Source organism: Sander lucioperca, chromosome 11 (genome assembly GCF_008315115.2).
Source record: "Sander lucioperca isolate FBNREF2018 chromosome 11, SLUC_FBN_1.2, whole genome shotgun sequence".
Lineage (NCBI taxonomy): Eukaryota > Metazoa > Chordata > Actinopteri > Perciformes > Percidae > Sander > Sander lucioperca.
In genome coordinates this window covers 28,400,751-28,414,759 of record NC_050183.1, presented here as the reverse complement: position 1 = coordinate 28,414,759, position 14,009 = coordinate 28,400,751, and the positions used below count along the sequence as shown (strand labels likewise).

Below are 14,009 nucleotides of genomic sequence, written 5' to 3'. Positions count from 1 at the left end.
ACAAAAATAAAGTAGACGACAACCACAGCGATGTCGGCAGCAGCCACACTGACACCTGTGCTGGGAGGGGCTGCAGTGGTGAACCCAGAGGAGCTGCTGCCTGCATGATAAGGACAAAAAGTAGAGCATCACTATGATACCATTTCTTCTCTTTGGCAGACACCAAACACAGATATGCCAAATGTCAGCTGTGACAGCAGTGGGGTTGAATTTCCAATGATTATTATTACTTTATTTAACACATTAAAGATCAGAAGAAATTACACTTTACTACAATGTAAAGTATTAAGTGTACAGCTTGTATAACAGTGTAAATGTGCTGTCCCCTCAAAATAACTCAACACACAGCCATTAATGTCTAAACTGCTGGCAACAAAAGTGAGGACACCCCTATGTTAAATTCCCATAGAGGCAGGCAGATTTTAATTTTTAAAGGCCAGTTATTTCATGGATCCAGGATACTATGCATCCTGATAAAGTTCCCTTGGCCTTTGGAATTAAAATAGCCCCACATCATCACATACCCTTCACCATACCTAGAGAATGGCATGGTTTTATGTCGGTTAGCCTGATAGCTGGTTTGATTTGCATTGAGAGATGATTTTATGGAATGTACATGGGGTAATAAAAATCTGCCTGCCTCTATGGGAATAAACAAATAAACACTGTTACAGTAATCAAGTCTACTAAAAACAGTCCAGTTGAGACATGAGTCCTTTAAGTATCACTATGTTTTTGAGATGGTAGGAAGATTTAGTAATTCTGATTTTGTGGGTTTCGAAATTGAAGTCAGAGTCCAGAACTACACCAAGATTCCTAAGAAGTCCTAAACATTAGAGCGTCAAGAAGAGCACTGACATTGACTGTTAATTTTTAGCACCAAAAATAATTGTGTCAGTTTTATCCTTATTTATCTGGAGACATTTTTTTTCTCGACATACAACTTCTTTTGACATAGTATACTATACTTCTTTTGATACGTTTTTCGACATACTAATATGACTTTTTCATCATATACGATGCTGCCTCTTTATGACTTTTTTCTACATACTACTATGACTTTTCAGGACTTTTCTTGACATGTACTATGATCTTTTTATGATTTTTCAACATACTGTAATATGACTACTTTTTTGACTTTTTTTATTTCAGGACCATGCACTATTTCAGGTTTATTTATCAGGGACAATGCACACTAATAATAAATTAGACATACTATAATATGACATGACTTTTCCATACCTTTTTTTGATTTACTAAACTATTACTTTTTCGACATAATATACCATAGTATATACTACATACTTGTAATATATTATGCCATGACTTTTTTCGGGTTATACTATGACTTTCTCGACAAAGTATACTATAATGTTTTTCAACATACTATATTATGCCTTTTTTGTGACTATTTTCAACATACTATACTATGACGTTTTTGTTACCTTTTAACATACTGCATTATGACATTTTGTGACTTTTTTTAACACACTTTATGTTTTTGTGACTTTTCGACATACTATACTAAAACTTTTTGTGCCTTTTTTTAACCCTATCCCTTTGATATACTATGTTTTCATGATTTATTTCGACATACTATACTATGACTATTCCATGACTTTTTTTTCGAGTTACTATACTATAACTTTTAAGACATGCTACACTTGACTTTTTATTTACTTTAACAACTTACTATACTATGACTTTTCTTTAACTTTTTCGACATACTACACTTTGACTTTATTCAAGATACTATACATTTTTCGTGATTTTTTCATACCTATACCATGACTTTTTTAACCATCGACATACTATACTATGACTTTTTTCGACATACTATACTATGACTTTTTATAACTTTTTCAACATAATACAATAACTTTGATGATGTTTTCGTCATTCTATACTATGACTTTCTAGGAGCACCTTCTGGATGTCACCAAACTGTGTGAGACTGGGCTACAATCTCCTCTCTACCATGTCACCTGGAAAAAGTAGAACCCACAAAAAACAAAACCCAAGCACATGATGTTATGTGTAGTATGTCATAAAAAGTCATAGTAAAGTACGTTGAAAAGTCAAAAGTTATAGAAGGTGCGGACCTCTCCAGTCCCCTATCTTCGCAAAGTTAATGTTGAAATGTCCATTTGACAAATTTTAGATGTGCTTTATGTGGTTGATGTAGGACAGTGATGACATGTGGCTATCAGTGGGGGAATCAACCCCAGTCTCCTGTCGACTCTGGCATCCTACTAGCCAGTGCCAGGCATCGGGCGGTGAGCTGGCTGGCCTCCGTGGGTTTCCAGCAGGATGTTGGGAACAGTGGTGTCCTGTCGTTGGGACTTCCTGGAGTCCTGATGCCATTCAACTGAGAGACACTTGTAATGTGTGCAGATCTAAAGGCCACATTCTGCTTTGTGAGGAATTATACTTGAAGGATCTGATGGGATTACGTTTCACTGAAATAATAGTTTGTAAAGTTTTACATGTCAAATAACATTGATTGATTGTCATAGTATAGTATGCCGAAAAAGTTTTTTAAAAAGTCATAGTATGTTGAAAAAGGTGATAGTATGGTATGTCGAAAAGTCATAAAAACCCATAGTATAGTATGTCACAAAATGTGATAGTATAGTATGTAGAAACATTAAAAAAAATCATAGTATGGTATGTCGAAAAAGGTTTAAGTAATATATAGGTGGCCGGGTTAGCTCAGTTGGTAGAGCAGGTGCACATATGTCGAGGTTTACTCCTCGATGCAGCGGCTACGGGTTTGACTCCGACCTGTGACCCTTTGCTGCATGTCATTACCCCTCTCTTTCCCCTTTCATGTCTTCATCTGTACTGTGGAAATAAAGGCCTAAAAATGCCCAAAAAATAATCTTAAAAAAACAAAGTCATAGTATAGTATGTCAAAAAATAGCCATTAAAAAGTCATGGTATAGTATGTTCAAAAAGTCATAGTATGTCGAAAACGTCAAACGTCCTCAAGTCATAATATAGTTTATTTTAAAAAGTAACTAAAAAGTCATATTTTAGTATGTCGAAAATAAAGAAAAAAAACGTAAATGTAAAAAGTGTAGTATGTTGTAAAAAGTTATAAAAAGTCATAGTATAGTATGTCGAAAAGTAATCAAAAGTCATACTTTAGCATGTCGTAAAAGTCATAGTGTAGTATACCTGTATTGTATAATTATGAACGTGTAATTGACTGACCTTTTTTTTTTTTTTTTAAATATTGTGGATGTGTTTTGAAGCAGTTCTGTACAGTGTGTAGTAATTCATATACTGCCCCAGAGCTCCCTGCTCCCCCTCCAGAGGGTGGCAGCAGACGTCTCAGTGGAAACTACTGTAGCTTTTTTACAACTTAGGTTAACTAACACTTCCAAGATGTCTTTACCAGCTACAGCACAGGGCATCAACAAAGATACATTGCTCAACAAAGATACATTGCTCAACTGCTTCTTCATTATACCACTATAGGCCAATAGGTCTCCACAGCAAAGGCTTTTGTCTTGCCCAGGTTTAACGGTAAAATAAAAAATACTGCTGATGTAGAGAAAAGCCCATGAGGCTGTGTAATACATTCCAGTTGCTGAATCAGCTGCTTTAACACTCATTTATAGGCCATATCTCTGCTTTGCCCTGTGTCACATACTGTATATGTCTATAAAATCTGCTTTTGACATGCCATAAAAAATATGTCCATGAGCATAAATCTGAGTTAAAGAAGGTTCAGACCTGTAGTGAGACTGGCAGACATGTTGCTTCCAATCTTCCAGATCGTGTTGATTTCCTACAGACACTCCAGTCCTCCAGCGTTTCCTCTTCTGAAGGTGTAACAGTTAGTGCTGGGAAAGCTGACAGAGGTATGTGTGAATCCGTGCTGTCAGCCTTGAAGCTTAATTATTAACCCGTGTGTTATCGAAATGTGTAAATCTCTCATCAGGATGTAAATTAGTAATTCATCTCTTAATAAAGAAGCATCCAAAGGCCTTGTTTTCTCTGACCCAGTTCACCTGTTAGTTTCCCCACACATATGAGAGAACATACTGCATACTGAACAAAATTATAAACGCAACATTTTGGTCCGAAAACCAGTCAGTATCTGGTGTTAGGGTTAGGTGTTTGGAGAACACCTCTCCAAAGTGCCAGGCGCCATCGAACGTGAGCATTTTCCCACTCAAGTCGGTTACGACAAACTGCAGTCAGGTCGAGAGAGAGAGGGAGGGATGAACCCTAACCCCAACAACAGATACTGACTGGTTTTCGGACCCCCCCCTCCAATACAGTAAAAATGCACATTTTAAAGTGGCCTTTTATTGTGGCCGGCCTAAAGCACACCTGTGCAATAATCATGCTGTCTAATCAGCATCTTGATATGCCACACCTGTGAGGTGGATGGATTATCTCGGCAATGGAGAAGTGCTCACTAATACAGATTTAGACAGATTTGTGAACAATATTTGACAAATAAGCCTTTTGTGTACATAGAAAGTCTTAGATCTTTGAGTTCAGCTCATGAAAAATGGGGGCAAAAACAAAAGCGTTGCATTTATAATTTTGTTCAGTGTACATTTAGTTGAATAATCAGCATGTTGTTGTGCTAGATGGTGATGTGACTAACACTATCTGCACAGGAGACATAACCTTTACACATATCAGCGTACTCAGACTGTATGGATGCATATAGTGTACCTAACCACCGACTTCATGCATATAATATAATCTATTACCTGACCCATTCAATATCCATTGCTTTGCAATGTTTGTATTTGATTTAAAATCTACAGATTTGCAGAGACTTTGTATGTTGTTGCTACGCAGGAGAATTAGGGCCACATTTGACATTTTGGAGTATTAAAAGCTGGAGTTAAAGCCAGAATATTCGGAGTTTGAAGTCAGAATTCTGAGTTTAAAGTCAAATACATTTTTCACATTTGGCCCTAATCCTCTTCCGTATGTTGCTTTTCATGTAGTGTCTTTATTTTTCACCCAGCTGTATGTAGCCTATTCTGTACTCTTTATTGTAAACATGCTGATGTTGTAAGGTTAGTGGACCTCTCAGCTGTTATTTTGTCTCCTAAAGGAAACATCAGAGACATTTGGGCTTGACAGGTGAGGCATGTCACTGCCGAGATGAAGACGGAGGGTTTCTCAAACCTGGATCTGATGTCACATGCACACCAGATCAGAACCAGGATACTAGTGCACATGCTAATGCCCTCATTAATAATAAAACACATTAACAAAATCTGTAAAAATGATAAATCGGAATAATCAAACTGCTACTTTACTGTAGATTTGCAGATACTCTTTCACAACTTGTTTTCTCTGACCTCGCCACACTATGACACTCTCAGACTTAATTGTTTTCGTTTTCACAAGAACTTTATTATACGAACTCTTTTTACAACATACAGTTAATGTTAATGTACAGCCATCTTCCTCCTCATAGTTTGGGGGGTGCAGCGAGCTTCCATCCCTCCATCTTACCGACTTTTGTAAAGAAGGCCAGTGTACCCAGACCCAGACACGCTGACGTACCCGTTATAGCACTGTGGGCTGGAGACACACACACACACACACACACACACACACACACACACACACACACACACACACACACACACACACACACACACACACACACACACACACACACACACACACACACACACACACACACACACACACACACACAGTTAGACAATCGTTTGGGATATTTTTACACTTTCTCTGCCATAAAACAGTAATCAACAGTATTTAAAAAAAAATAATATAACTAATCAACAGGGTTTCCCCAGAAGAGTTGTTAGGCTCCGTGTGATGTGTCTTTTTTGACACGGCCCGACAGACTGAAAAAAAAAAAAGAAAAGCTCTAGCACAGATTCCATAGGCCCCTACATTAAGTCTGAAACATGTTTTGCTAACTGCTAAAAGCTGACTGGAGATTTGAAGTTTCCACTAGTTTAAAGGAGACCTGTTGTATACCATTTTAAGGTTCATAGCCTACTTGTATTTTTACTAGGGCTGTCAAAATAACGCGTTAATTTCGATTAATTACCGTAATCTGAGAACAAATAACGCGTTAAAAAAAAAATAGCGCAGATTAATCCATTCCATATTGACGTTTGACCCAGAGCCGTTCTAGCCACCATTCGACTGTAAAATGGAGGGAGACGAGAATGTGCTGCCTGGATCATTAATTGGAACATTTACTTACAAAAATCTTGTTCCTGAATAGGGTTGGGTACCGAAATCCGGTGCTAATACGGCACAGGTGCCTTCACGACCTGTATCTACCGGACCGAATAGCAACGCAGATTTCGGCGCCACTGATATGTCTGTGCTTCTCTCGAATGCTCTGAAACAGACGTTACAGGCAACACAAACACCGCTGCACATGACGCTAGTTAACACTACACTCGACAGCAGCTAACGTTAGCCTACCGCTAGCTAGTAGCTGGATTAAACGCGGTTAAAATGCTGACAGCTAAAGCTAAACGGTGTAAAGTTTAACTGTGTTTTACTGTAGAGGATTCAACACCAGGATGTAACAATCTGCAGCTGCTGTTGTCGGAAAAACACAGACAGTGCGTTCAATGAAACTGGTCATTTACAGCCTCGTGGTGCATTCAAAGTTGTTGTTAAATGCCCTTTTCCTATCTGGTGGTTGTTTTTCTCATTCAACAGCAATTTACTAGTTCAATAAGTTATTGTTATAGTTATACATTATTATTAAATCATTTAATTTTGACCATATGGCCTTAGCAATAAACAAGCCGTTCTTTAATGTTGCCGACTGTTGTTTAGTGCCCTTCTTTTTTTTTTCTTTGTTTTTACTTTCTTAAAAAGTATCGGTTAAGGCACCGGGCAAAAATTATGTATGCGATTCATTTAGATTAATTAATCACAGAGTATGTAATTAATTAGATTCATTTTTTTTAATCGATTGACAGCCCTAATTTTTACCATGTTTTCTCATACTGACCGTGGCTGCTATAATATTTTGTATAATTAATATGACTATGCAAAGTAACTAAAGCTATAAAAATAGAGAAGTAAAACGTACAATAGGCAAGTAGGAGAAAATGAATATACTCAATTAAAAGTACCTTACAGTTGTATTGAAGCACGGCATAGTTACTTTCCACGGCTGATAAAATGCAATGGTATTTACGTGTAGCAAGCCTAAACATTAATTCCCGACATGTTTATATCTGTCAGCAGCTCGGACACACAGCTGTCCGCGCTGACGTACCGTCACCTGTTGGGACACAGATGTTGTCCGTACCGTCTCTGGTTCTGGCTCTGATCACGGGAACAGTGACGGGACGGCTCACTTCAACGCAGCGTAATAACTCCTGAAAATAATGTCCATCTCGCAAATGTATCTGTCTCTGCAGTCATCTCAACCATCGAATACAGCAACAGGAAATAATACTCACAGCTTTTTTTTTCCTGTGAGGAAATGTTTCGCGGTGTTGGGGAATTCTTAAAAAAACAAACACTGGAAAGGAGTCTATCTATCAATAGAATTCCCTGTTCAAATACCACATATATGGCCTAATTTCAGTGGGAAAAGGGTATAAGTAACAAGACTGACTTGTGATTTTTATTCATAGACCTACTAAAGAGTGACACACCATTATATAGCCGGCTACACTGCCCCCTGGTGGAGATCCCCATACGCTACAAACTGGCCAATACTTGACACAGCTGAACACACTGCTAGAACTAAACTAAACAAAAATGATCGGCATCGGCCCTCTGTCGGCAGATATTGCTCATTGATGATCGACAATAGGTACCGGCAGTTAAAAACATGATCGGGGCATCTCTATTTGACATACTATACATTGGGACATACTAAATCCTTTTCCTGGCACACTAACTAGTATGGTAGTATGGGTACTGGAACGAAGGGTTTTAAACCTCCTAAGATATCATCTTAAACAAAGGATTGGAACATTCTCAATGATAGCGGACATAAAATGTGGGTCAGCGGCTGGAAGAGCGAGGTCGGGAGGAAACAGAGTCAGCCGCGACGGATACTTACTTCTTGCTCCCAGGAAGATCCCAGAGGCACAGCCCCCGATGAAGTAATTCAGTGGGTCATCTGGGGCGTCCCGAGCCTGAGCACTGAGGCAAGTCGCCATGCCGAAAATGGCTCCCATGGTGGCTGGAACAACACAGACAGACACATCAGCATTACACAAATTTGAATACAGTTTGTGGAATCCAAAGAACAGTGGCGTCAACACATTTAGATCAAAATGACATTCATCACGGTCGTGGCTTTGTACTTCAGCACAACGAGGCTGAGAAACCTTTAGCTTTAACTGTAACACAGCAGTTCTGACAATCATCAGAATAACATTTTTAGAACTTTCCTTGGAACAGTTACATGTATTTGCGAGGTTTCCTTGTCTAGCAGGAGAAATCACTTATCACTGTGATTTTAGCAGTATGATATGAATGATGATATTTACCCATGGTAACAGTTGTGTTGGTGGCCCTCTGTAGCGCTGCCACTGCAGAATCAGGCTGGAATGCCACTATGTGATAGGCTGAGCCAACCAGACCTAAACACACACACACACACACACACACACACACATACACGCACACGCACGCACACGCACACACACGCACACACACACACACAATTAACCAAACAAGGTGCCAGTTCTAATGGACCTTTTTCACAGCAGACATTTTGACTTGTCATAGTAGGAAAAGCACAGCTGAAATTGATAACCTTAACGATGGCTCAATTCCATCAAGTGTCCCAGTAAGCTATTTCAGTGAGTCAGCATGAACAACACCAGGGTCTCTCCTAAGTGGAATGCAGCCATCATTAATGGTTTTGAATACACCTGTGCTTTTCCAACTATGACATGTCAACATGCCTGCCGTGAAAAAGGTCTATCTAGGCTGCCTGTGGACTCTCTTCTTTCTGACGGTCTAAAACAGGCAGTGACAACAACAAACGGTACTATTGGTAGATAAACTCAGGGATATACATTAAAAAACACCTCCTCAGTCAAAGAATAAGCCAAAACTAAAAGCTTTTTATAGCTTTACATTTTATTAACGTTGTGTTGTGTTGTATCCTGAACGCACCAGGCTAACCTGCTAGCATTAGCATTAACGCTGGTTCAGCAGCACACAGTTAACGTTAGTTATGTTTAGACAGCCTGCCTCTCCAGCAGCATAGAGCTGATATATTTACCCAGAGCCGTGGCCAGCTTGGTAGTTATCCATGTCTTTTGGACGCAGTCTGTGCCCTCTGCCAGGTCCCAGTACCCCATGTCGGACTGAGCAAGGACGCAATCTCAGGAATTGGAATTCTCGCGAGAAACTTATTTCTCGTGTGTTTCTAGCGACTGATAACCCAAGTTTATGGTGCATTACCGCCGCCTGCTGGAGCGGAGTGTGAAGCCGTGGACTGCCAACCACCAGCGCTCGAGCGGTTTCCTCATTATCTACTTAATGAAATAGCTGTCTGTAACAAGGAGACATCTTAACTAACTTATCTTCCTCCACTCAACAATATAACTGATGCTGGTTTGTGCGCACACCCTCCTGTGAGTGCTGTATTAGAAAAGAAAGTGTTTATAGATTAGGAGTACTACACCTGATCAGTGTAATAATAGACACATAAGTAACACAATTCAATCCAATGTGATTTTCCACTAGAATACATGTAAGCAGTTCCCTGTTATGGATGTAGTATAGGATGAAGTTATTACTGCACTACTCTGAATGGGATTTTTGCACAGGTATGTACTGTATGTTCTAACCTTGAACAGATCACGATGTCCCATCTCTGCTCCCAGCATGCCTTTTGTATTTTATTAATATACGTAGGTACACAACAGTTTTTCAGATTCCAGGAGGTTACACACAGTCAGTCAGTCTGCTCAGAGCCTGGAGGCTTTATTTAACTCAGTGTAGAGTAGAGAGAGGACAGGCTGCTGCTTGCTGCAGCACATCAGTAACCAGGACATGTGTAGCCCAACAGCACTTTAACAACAACAGGATTATGTGCTTTATTAAAATTCACCACACAGATACACAGCTTTATTAAACCAAAGTATTAACTCAGCATGGTAATGGTTCCAGCTTTAGCAGGTACAGGTCAGGGAGAGAGTCAGCAGCCAGCAGCAGAGCTACACGTGGCCTTTGTCCTGCCGTACTCTGCCAGAGTCGTTGGTCTGAGTTTCAGTGTCCACCGTTTGATCTTCTCCAATAAAAAAAAAAAAGAATACTGAATATGGACGAATGCAGGGTTGAAAGTGAGAATATGATCTTTATATATTCACATATAAACAAGTCACTTCTTCTTCCAGAAGTGGCTGTATTTGTCAGCTTCAAAGTCGTCCTCATAGTGGATGGTCGTCTGTTTCTTTGTCTTCTTCACTTCCCTCTTTTTCTGTCGAGCTCGACGCTCCTCTTCAGACAGACTGGACAGATCCACGGGCATCTTTCAACACACAAAGAAACACCGATAAACACAAATATGAAGACATACTCATGGATGTGTACACTATAGGAGCAGTGCAGGTTATGAGTTTGGTTCTGGGGGGGGGGGGGGGGGGGCTGCGGAACGGCTGCGAAATGGCGGTGGAGTCATTAGGTTTCCATTAAAGTCAACGTGTGTATTTCCACTGACTGCGGAACGGCTGCGTTCCGACTCCGTCCCAGCTCCGGCGGTCCGCAGCCCTCCGGAGCAGATACGCAGAGCTTCTATTTTTGCCGGACGCCGGAGAGCTCCGCAGCAATTCAGCACAATTCAAACAGAATAATATTTGATAGATAGATAGATAGATAGATAGATAGATAGATAGATAGATAGATAATATAATATAAAAAAAGATATTTCCCTGCACTACACCTTGAAAACACAGCACAGAGTAGTTTCCCCTCTACTCCTCTGGATGGAAACAAACTGCTGTTGGTTTTGTGGTTCTATTCTACATGAATTCGCGAGATCTCGTGGGTCCTCGTGACTACAGCTGTCAGTCATGGCCGCAGCCGTACCGCAACAAATCCGGACCTGGTGGGTGTTGACGGACGGCAGAGCACGCAGCCGTTCCGCAAACCAGCGGAAATGAGGAGTCAGTCGGCAGAGCAGGAGGTGGTTTTGGAAACAGCTGTATAATGCCCTCTGTGGCTCTGCCTGAGCTTTGCCAAGTCTGAGAAAATAACCCTGATGAGGTCATAGTGATGTCATCAGGGTTATTTCTTGGCTTGGCTGGAAAACATACTGAAAGTCACGATACCTCGGCTATCGACCATGGTTTTTCAAATGTCTACGGAAGTCTCCAAACTTAGACATGCCAAGATCGGAAAGTGTTTGATGACTGAGACGTTGACTTGCAAAATGGTGTGTGACAGGCTAACACACTGCATTTTAATAAGTCAGTAAAACCACAACCCACTCAGAATCCACATATTCTACTAGAATAAGAGTGTCATATCCTCAAATACTTTTTTGGATCTCTGCGCTGCTGGAAGCAGATACTAAAATCCTTAGAGCCCACTTTAAAAGGGAGACACTCGGTTACTGCACATACACATGTATCGCTGTGTTTTGATGCAGGTCCAGACCCGTTTGAGATTTTTAAAACATGTTTCTAGCCTGGATGCCAGCCAAACTTAGCCCCGCCCACAACATTTAAGGTCGGGAAGTTCGGTCTGGACTTGATCCGTTGTGGAGCAACTATGCTCGAACCAGAGCTGTTCGGATCAATCAAATTGTCAGGGGCGGGCTTTATACGATGATGGACAGATGATCAACAGTAACGTAATCAACCACATCACCAAAGAGCGCTTGGGTTGAATTTGTTTACAACAAAGATGACTGCCGCTGGAGAAGTGAGATGTGTAGATTCCGCCATTGCGTCTGTTATAGAAGATATCGACAGCACATTCATTTTAAAAGAGGAACAGAGAACCGCGATCACGTATATGTATACACATTGCCACACCCGTCCGCACGACACGGAAACTGCCGCCTCCGCCTTTGCTCTGTCGAAGCCTGCCTTTGACTTGCAGCTTCTGTGACGTCTGTCTCCGTCGCTCTGATTGGTTGTAGGTCTATCCAATTGAGTGCAGAGGCATTTTCTTTCCTGGTTCGGTTGAAACACCCCCCCATAATCACAGCCCAATGGAGCAGTGTCAGACTCATATTCTGACTAGAATCCGAGTATGACGACATCAGGCTAACATGTTTCTGTAATATTATTAATATGATCCAACTATCTGGTCACTCATGTTAACATAAGCAGGAAGAATGAAAGCCATGTTGTGTAGAAAGAGAGCAGAGTGTACACTGTGTACTCTCACCATGAGGATGCGTCTGGGTTCTTTGTATCTGATGTTCACTGTAGATCCATCAGGTCGGACCAGCATCACCGGGTACAGCCGCTCATACTTCTGGCGGCCACAGCGCACCACCGACGTCCTGTTGGAGTTCCACTGAGCGTGGTGGGTGTGCAGCAGGGAAGCCTGGCCGAGCCCTGCGGCCGAGCCCCGGGCCGGGGCCACTGTCTGGGGGAGCACAGGGAAAACACACCTGCACGTAGACACACACAGTAAACCACAACACACACACACACACACACACACACACACACACACACACAGACAGACAGAGAGAGACACACACACAGAAATACAGAGAGAGACACACACACACACACACACACACACACACACACACACACACACACACACACACACACAGAAATACAGAGAGAGAGACACACACACACACAGAGATACAGAGAGAGACACACAACACACACACAAAACCACAACACAACACACACACATACACACACAGAGAGACAGAGAGACACACACACAAAACCACAACACACACACACACACAGAGGACAGAGAGACACACACACACAAAGACACACACACAACACAGAGATACACACAGAGAGAGAGAGAGACACACACATACACACACACACAGAGACACACACATACACACACACACACACAGAGACACACACACAAACACACACACACACACACACAGAGAGAGAGACAGAGACACACACAACACACACACGCACACACACACACACACAGAGAGAGACAGACACACACACACACACAAACACACAGAGTTAGACTTACTGTAAATGTCGGATGAGCCATGAGCTGCCAAAACCAGCACCAATGACGTGACCCTTCCTCTCCATTCTTTTCTGTCTGACAGTAAACCAGCACGAGCGCTAATGTGCACGTTAACGTGAACCGAGCGTGCGTGTGTGCAGCCTTACCGTGAGAGCAGAGTGCTCGGTGAAACGGGACAGAGCTTCGTTAGAAACATGTTGGCGAGCGGCTCCCTCTAACAGGAACCACGGAGCATTGCACCGGAAGGTCACACACTGGAGTCCACACAGTAAACGTCCTACTGAAACTTAACACGCAGGTTGGTTCCGACCTTTTAATGTAAATCTGTGAGACATCGCAACTATAGATTGTGAAATTGCTTTGATAACATTAGCGTTATTATTGTCTTACTGTTTTCAATCATTTAACCTACATTTTAAACAAAAAGTGCATTACAGACCATATTCTTTTCTCTAAGTAAAGATGTATTTCTAAATACCACATACCTGCAATTCCACAGCGGGGTGTTATGGAAACTAAAATTATGCTTGTAGACCATTTTCCAATATAATATAATATAACCAGCTGAGGACGTGAATAATGTAACCTAGTCATATCTTAGAGGTTGATGCCTCCTTGTTTCATAAAACTCTGCTTGGGATATATGGAACCAAAAGCTGCTTTCATTTTCATTTTTTTCTTTTCCAAATATAATTAAAGTTAGCCTGGTTTATAGTCTATAAAGGCAATACAATCTATAATCCATTTTTGGTAAGTGACATCGAGTAAGCTAGATGATTTTTGAAATGCACTCGGCCAATAATGACTTTGAGACACGAATTATATAAATCCTGATTATTGTGAAT

General features: G+C 41.1%; 3 protein-coding genes across 3 annotated transcripts in view; all 3 read right to left on the bottom strand.

The window, feature by feature from the left end:
- Positions 1 to 3,849, bottom strand: part of slc5a9 (solute carrier family 5 member 9) — a 15,175-nt gene extending 11,326 nt beyond the window's left edge. The window contains exons 1-2 of the mRNA XM_031311795.2: positions 3,742 to 3,849; positions 1 to 100 (exon numbers count right to left, since the gene is read on the bottom strand). The exon at positions 1 to 100 is cut by the window's left edge and continues 19 nt beyond it. Coding sequence (XP_031167655.1) covers positions 1 to 100; positions 3,742 to 3,763 — 122 coding nt within the window. The 5' untranslated portion in view covers positions 3,764 to 3,849. The remainder of the gene's footprint in view (positions 101 to 3,741) is intronic.
- A 1,528-nt stretch (positions 3,850 to 5,377) lies between these two features.
- ndufa11 (NADH:ubiquinone oxidoreductase subunit A11) lies at positions 5,378 to 9,432 on the bottom strand. The gene is made up of 4 exons (XM_031311830.2): positions 9,239 to 9,432; positions 8,496 to 8,588; positions 8,063 to 8,185; positions 5,378 to 5,565 (listed from the first exon to the last, which is right to left on the bottom strand). Exons 1-4 carry the CDS (start codon positions 9,315 to 9,317, stop codon positions 5,453 to 5,455), a joined length of 408 nt encoding a protein of 135 aa, XP_031167690.1. The 5' UTR covers positions 9,318 to 9,432; the 3' UTR covers positions 5,378 to 5,452.
- A 491-nt stretch (positions 9,433 to 9,923) lies between these two features.
- mrpl55 (mitochondrial ribosomal protein L55) lies at positions 9,924 to 13,534 on the bottom strand. The gene is made up of 3 exons (XM_031311829.2): positions 13,311 to 13,534; positions 12,358 to 12,586; positions 9,924 to 10,492 (listed from the first exon to the last, which is right to left on the bottom strand). The coding sequence occupies exons 1-3, from the start codon at positions 13,358 to 13,360 to the stop codon at positions 10,343 to 10,345; spliced, it is 429 nt and encodes a 142-aa protein (XP_031167689.1). The 5' UTR covers positions 13,361 to 13,534; the 3' UTR covers positions 9,924 to 10,342.
- Between the last annotated feature and the right edge of the window lie 475 nt (positions 13,535 to 14,009).

What these genes read in the sequence shown, in the direction of transcription:
- ndufa11 (XM_031311830.2), bottom strand. Translation starts at nt 9,317, where the DNA reads ATGGGGTACTGGGACCTGGCAGAGGGCACAGACTGCGTCCAAAAGACA. An exon ending in CAAGCTGGCCACGGCTCTGG is followed by an intron (nt 8,589 to 9,238) that starts GTAAATATATCA and finishes GTGTGTGTTTAG; the next exon opens with GTCTGGTTGGCTCAGCCTAT. An exon ending in GATCTTCCTGGGAGCAAGAA is followed by an intron (nt 5,566 to 8,062) that starts GTAAGTATCCGT and finishes GTGTGTCTCCAG; the next exon opens with CCCACAGTGCTATAACGGGT.
- mrpl55 (XM_031311829.2), bottom strand. Translation starts at nt 13,360, where the DNA reads ATGTTTCTAACGAAGCTCTGTCCCGTTTCACCGAGCACTCTGCTCTCA. An exon ending in CCGAGCACTCTGCTCTCACG is followed by an intron (nt 12,587 to 13,310) that starts GTAAGGCTGCAC and finishes GTCTACGTGCAG; the next exon opens with GTGTGTTTTCCCTGTGCTCC. An exon ending in AACCCAGACGCATCCTCATG is followed by an intron (nt 10,493 to 12,357) that starts GTGAGAGTACAC and finishes GTGTGTTGAAAG; the next exon opens with ATGCCCGTGGATCTGTCCAG.